At 36.5% G+C, this 6,358-nt stretch overlaps 1 protein-coding gene across 1 annotated transcript; it reads right to left on the bottom strand.

The window, feature by feature from the left end:
* Positions 1-342: 342 nt before the first annotated feature.
* On the bottom strand, positions 343-5,785 carry LOC119642620 (transcription factor castor). The gene is made up of 4 exons (XM_038041815.1): positions 4,634-5,785; positions 1,263-2,070; positions 817-1,196; positions 343-753 (listed from the first exon to the last, which is right to left on the bottom strand). Exons 1-4 carry the CDS (start codon positions 5,771-5,773, stop codon positions 343-345), a joined length of 2,739 nt encoding a protein of 912 aa, XP_037897743.1. The 5' UTR covers positions 5,774-5,785.
* Between the last annotated feature and the right edge of the window lie 573 nt (positions 5,786-6,358).

Genomic DNA, 6,358 nt, shown 5'->3' with positions numbered 1-6,358 from the left:
AAACTATAGAAGAAAAATTTGTTGTAACAAATTTTTGCTGCTTTACCTGAAGCAGAAAAATTCATACAAGAAATTTTTCCTGTCTATGGTGCAACCGAAGAAACAATTAAAAACTTGTGGGAACTATAAAATGTCCTTGACAAGGTCTTCAAACGCGCGCTTAAAGTCCGCCTACGACTGACTTTTGCTAAAGCACCTGGCATGTGGACCTTCTTTCTTAAGACAAGAGATTCATTTCATTTTGATTCATTAATAATCTCTCCAATTTTTAGCACATTTAAGCCAAGATAATTGCTTTTTGATTCATTAAGAACTTTGCACAAATTGCTCAAATCATTTTTTTCAGTCTTTATGTTCGGGCTTTTCATTAAGCTCCTGTTTGATGTTATCAACGGAGTTCGGCGAATTTGTTGGATTAATAATGGATGGTTGGACATTAGTGACCGAGGTGGTAGCGGCAGCAGCACCCAACAAATTGGCCATATTAACTGCGTTAAGACCACCAGGATAGAGATTTTGATAGAAGAGTGGATTCTGTAATTGAAACAGAGCCATTAGATGAGTCAGTTGAAAATTTGGTTGGTTAGTATCAGATATCGTAGCTGTTGATGGGAGGGGAAGATTAAAATTTGGCATGAAACTGGTCAGGGTTGGCACTGCACATGCGGGCGCTGTTACTTGAGTACTGGAATTCTCATCCGAAGTCTCTAATTTTATGCGCTTGATATCGCTACTGGATTCCGCGGGCAATTGCTGTAAAAATTTTTATAAAAACTTATACATTTTTGGAAACTTAAATTTTTTGATATTACTTACAATTTTCTTTGGGGGTCTTCCTCGTTTGCGTGCCAAGAAATTTTCTGGTGTTAGAGAAGACAACGGCGTAGAAGTACTACTTGATGCAGCAACCTGACTCAAAACTGATACTGAGGGCTTTGGCGACGACTCTTCCTCATTGGAATCGACTTGACCCTTCAGGCCAGGTTCGCCTTCTTGACGATCATGTTTACGTTTGTGGCTAATCATTTGGGTGCTGGAGTGCAATATGAAGTTACAATTATCCCTTACACAATGTATGTGATTGGATATACCCGAGAACTTGCAATCTTCAAACGGACATGGCTCCGTTTTTAGGATTTTCTTAAAACCATCTTGTATCAATTGAGAATCCTTTAAATGGTAGGTTTTATGTTTATCTTAAAAAGTAGGCAAAAAAAGTCAAATTAAACTAAGAATTAGTCGAATTTTTTTTGTTTAGTTACCCATATCTGCTTTATTTTTAAATGTATGATTGCAACCATCCCGACAGCAATGATAGTGTGACGTCTTCTTGCCGTAGAACGGACAGTCTTCTACTTTGCAATTTTCATGAGCTCGATAACGGCGAAAACCTTCTTGAACAATTTCCGAATTCTTGCGATGAAAATTTGCATGCATTTGTACATCACTAGTGCTGACATATACTTTCGGGCATTCTTCGTATACACAGTGATAATGTGTTTGCTTCCAATTGTAAGCACAACCTGAACCATAAGAGGGTTCACAATCATCAGAAGAGGAGAAGCGAGCAAAACCCAATAGCAAGCTCTCCTTGCGCTTCTTATGCCACTTTAGATGACGTATAATATCATCTTTTTTACTCAGAATTTTTCCCTTGCAGGGTTCTTCGAAGCAATGAAAATGTTCACGTAAATTCTCTTGGCGGCACAACGCGCTTTTGCATTCCAGATATGAGGAATATTTTCTTAAATGTTTTAAATTCTCTTCTGTTAGGAAGGAATCAACACCAGTCGAGGAGGAAGATGAAGATGACGTAGTGTTAGTGTTGGCATTGAAGTGACAGGCAAGCAAAGGAGTTGAAGTCTGGGGATTTATGCTAGCGTTAGATGTTGAAGATTCAAATGTATTCACCGTAATCGCGGAAGAAGATAATTGCTCACTAGAGGGCGGTGTAAGAATGACATTCTTCCACGTCACTGGTGTAACATTAGAATTTTCATCATCTGCTTTGGCGTTAGATAGAGGAGGGGATACCGCATTAAGGTTGGATATGGGTGGGGTTGTGAGTGACTGAAAACAATAAACAGATTAATCTTAACAAAATCAACATATAATGTGGAGTAATTAAATGATCTCTTTAATATATTTAACTCAGGGGAATAAAATTGTACCTCAACGGAAAAAACGAGAAAAATATTTAAGAAAGCAAACAATTTGCGAATTACAAAAAGGTTGCGACTGTATATGTTTGTCATTAGTCAAGAAGGTGTCAGGAAACGCTTAAAAATTTCGCTCAATTGTGAGTTAATTGCTACAATGATAGGCTGACATGCATTCTCCTACTGAAGCCTCTCATTTAGTTAGTTTACAAAAGCCCAAGAATATGAGGGGTTCGAAGCTTTCGAAGGGACCATTAACTGATCGTAAATTTGCCATATTATAACCGTCCTTCAAAGTAAATCAATGAGAAAGATATCCACTAAATAAATATAAAAGTATTAAAAAATCAGCTTAGGTTGAGAGACGGCCCGCATAAACGGAGAGAAAGAATTGTTTTTTCGTAGTTGAGAGGGGTTGAGAGGCCCTTCTTATGAAACCTAAGAAAATATTTGCTTACGCGGCTCTCATTCTCTTTTCATGTTAATCTTCTGCCCAACCACTTGTTATAACTTTTTTTCGTTTATTTGTTACTTAATTCTGAGATTTGTTTATATATTCTTACTGTTTTGATTCTTTTTTGGAATTTTATGTGATTTTCTTGATTTTTCAATATTTTTGTGTTATGTGCAAGTGTTCATTATTGTTTTTTGTTATTTTTATACATTGTTGTCATTACTTAAGTGATTCCATTTGACTGCATACCCAATCTTTACTTCACTTGCTGATGAATATTTTATGAAGAGAAGAGAATACATACAAAGTACAAACGCATCAAATTCACATAAAAATCAACACACTAGAAAAGAAGTTTTTGAAATAGAGTCCCTTTACTATTCAAGAAATCCAAATGGACAAATCTACACCAAGATATTTTCAAATTTGTTAAAGGGCGGCCGGGGGGTTGGGGGCAGGTGTTTTTGATCTCTTTAGAATGTAGGCATAAATTGTACGGATATTAGCTGCAGTGAAGTATAATACTTTTTGCACCGTTTATCCATATTCTCATCTTTAGAACATCAAGTATCTTCTGGCACAATGTCCATGTTGTCCGTAACTTTTGTGTAGAGCTTTTTTGTTGTTACCGCTTACCCTTTCGCTAGTCTTTCAGGAATTTTTGTAAGCTCCACTCGACGAGTGGCGTTTATTTTGAATCGCAGTGCTACTGGGAGTAGTATTATTAGTAACCGTTTAGCACGTGCTTGCGTAATTTAATTGCAGAACTATTTCTGCCTTTTGTGGATGTGATTTTCTCTGAGCGCGGCTCGGAAGACTGTTGATCGGTTTCAATTTATTCGAATTTATTTCAATAGTCAATTTTTATGCGCCTCCACGGTGTTTTTAGATGCTTTAGGATTCATCTCATTCCTTCAGCTTTTATTGCCATAGAACTTTTTAAACGAGTTACGTTTTCGACAATCTCCCCTACAACCTTAAAGACTTTACATCATCCGTTGAAAGCATGGCAAAGTTCGCTTCCAATCGAAAGTTTTTAGTAAATCGTTTTTACATTTTTACAAAAATGCATTCAAAATGATCCCGAAATAAATGTAAACAAATATCCATTTGCTGTGAGTGAAATACTTTTCTTACTGCCCAAAATTGCAAGAATAATGAAAACGGCAGGTTAAATTTGGAGAGAAATATTAAGCGATTATTTCATGCACTAATCTTATCGGCTCTATACTCCTCCTATTGTTTCTTTATAAGACGTATTGTAAATGGTGGTAAAACAATGGGACAATTCCTTACAAGAGTGAACTCCAATCGGTTAACAAGATTAAAGTTGATGAAGCGCTTCACAAATTTTACACACTTTCTTGACAGCACATATTTCTAATGTAGCTCCTTAGCAAACAATAATACTCGCTTTTCCTCACTTAATTTTACTGAAAGATTACAATAATTGCATAATAGGCCTTCATTTCATTATCGCCACCACTCCGTTACGTATTTTTTCACTGTTTTGAGCAAAGTTGATTATTAGTTGGTAGAATTTCCCCTTTGAACCGACATAACTTTTATTAAAGTGAAATTACAATTCATATAAGCCATTGAAGAAGGTATGCTAAATTTCATCTTTCATTAGTAAAACTCAAAAATATGCGTAGGAACCGTGAAAGATACCGAATTAATTTAGGTATGTCCGCCTTTCCGTCTACGTGTTGGCTGTCAAAAATTGCGACGTGCATTGTTTATTGAGACAGTAAACTGAAGCTGGGCACTTTAATTTAAGGTTGATGGCAGATTTTGATCTAATTTTGATATCCCTTCTTTCCTCTCTGAGCCATATCTAAAGTGTACAATATAAACTCACTTAAAATCGGTAGCAGCAAGCTCATAACTTGGCGGAGCTCTACCCGCCCCAACTGCTTTACGTATTATTTTAGCACGCCACCCCACCTTCCAATTATGATCAGGCACAGTCCACTATAGGCATGCTATAACTAGTTCTTGTAGCTTTATTTACACTTACCGTCTGTTCATTGTCATGCATTGAGTTCGAAATATCTTCCAAAGCCTCTGTACCTAGGTTAAGCAACACCTTTGAAGCACAATGGCTGCTGGTACCACCACTGTCACAGTTAGTAGTGGTATTAATTTCGCTTGTGTGAAGCAAAGAGCTGTTATACAAACCAGATGGGGGTTGATCTCCATCTGGGGATGTATGCTGTTGTGACGCAGAATCGCTTGTAGTGGTAATTATTAGTTTTAAATCATTGGCATCCTCGTCACCTAACACCGAAATGTCCGATTGAGCAGGCATCTGTTGTAAATTAGTCCTGGCGCCATCTCTCATTAAGACCTTCTCGGTGGCAGATGCGGGGGTTGATGTCACTGTAGATGAATGTAGAAAATTTTGTGAGCCTATAAATGGGTTATTAACCACAGCGCTAAAAGCGTTAGGGAAATATGGGCCAGAAGCTACGGCAGAATTTGCAAACGGAACACAAGACGGTAAAGTCGCAGAGCAGCCATTCAATAATAAATTGTTGGACAGAAAATTGTCCATATTCAGAACAGAAGGAGGAGGAAGAGATTTATGAATGCTGGGAGACCTAGAATTAGGAGTTGTAGGCGTTAATAGCAGGGAATTAGTGGTAGTTAAGCCAGATTGTACTTGGTTTTGTTGCTGTTGTTGCATTAACATAAACTGTGTTAAAGGCGGCAAATTATTGAATAAGATTTGTTGAATAGCTGCACTGCTACTATTGGCAGTGTTAGTAAAATTAGTCGTAGCTAAGGAGGGATTAATAGTTGTGGGAGAGGAAGGAGCCAGAGATGGAAGGGGCGGTGCGGTAAGCATTGTAGTGCTAGTTGATATGGGACTTAAATTACTATTGGGGCTACAACTACGGCTACTACTACAGTTGGTGTTTTGCGAATTTTTGCGTTTTTGTGTCCTTGTAACTATAGATGATAGTGATGATTGTTGGGCTAGCAAAGCTTGAACGGCCGGTTGTGTTAATGAAGGTTGTTGGCAGTTGTTTAAATCCTTAGGTTTTAAAGAACTAGGCACTGAAAGTTGTTGTTGCTGTTGTTGCTGCTGCCGTTGTTGTTGTTGCAACAAATTCATCATGTATAGTTGCATAATAAATTCCAATTGTGTAGACATCCTTTTAAATTCTTAACCGAATCTTTCTCTCCAATAGAATCTTTTTCATATAAATTTTTTCACTTTTAAATATTTCTTTTTATGATAATTTTCATTTCTTATTTTTAATCAAATTTATTTAATCAAACTTAGTTTTTTAATATTTATTTTAACATATATATAGGTGTAAGCAAATCATTTAATTTTTTAGTATCGTTAAGCTCCAGGCACACGATAACCGTCAAACATTTAATTACGTAAAGATCATTATCAAGTGTACACAATCAAGATATGTTAAGCTTGGCGTTTATGCTCAAACTGTTTCAACTGTTCCTTAGATATCTGTTAATATAGCTAAATACGTTTATAAAGGAAAAGATCACTTTTGTGCAAGCAAAAAATAAATAAACTGCGCCAAAATACATGACTATTTCAACCCTCTCCCTATTAAAAAACTCAACTTGAACTCTCTTTTTAGAGCGATTGAGTTAGCGATCGTTCTCTTAAAAATCTATTTTATCTCAAGTCCTTCAATACTTAAAAAAAGAGAAAACATGCCGCGTTTATTTTACGTAAAGGTTTGTTCAAATTTTTTAATAAAAGGGT

This window comes from Glossina fuscipes, unplaced genomic scaffold, assembly GCF_014805625.2.
Source record: "Glossina fuscipes isolate IAEA_lab_2018 unplaced genomic scaffold, Yale_Gfus_2 238, whole genome shotgun sequence".
Taxonomy (NCBI): domain Eukaryota; kingdom Metazoa; phylum Arthropoda; class Insecta; order Diptera; family Glossinidae; genus Glossina; species Glossina fuscipes.
Note: the sequence above shows the minus strand (reverse complement) of the source record. Positions and strands in the feature narration are given on the sequence as shown.

Coding starts and splice junctions, on each gene's coding strand:
- LOC119642620 (XM_038041815.1), bottom strand. CDS start 5,773: ATGTCTACACAATTGGAATTTATTATGCAACTATACATGATGAATTTG. Junction 1,197..1,262: donor TAAAAATAAAGCAGATATGG/GTAACTAAACAA, acceptor CTACTTTTTAAG/ATAAACATAAAACCTACCAT. Junction 754..816: donor GAAGACCCCCAAAGAAAATT/GTAAGTAATATC, acceptor AAATTTTTACAG/CAATTGCCCGCGGAATCCAG.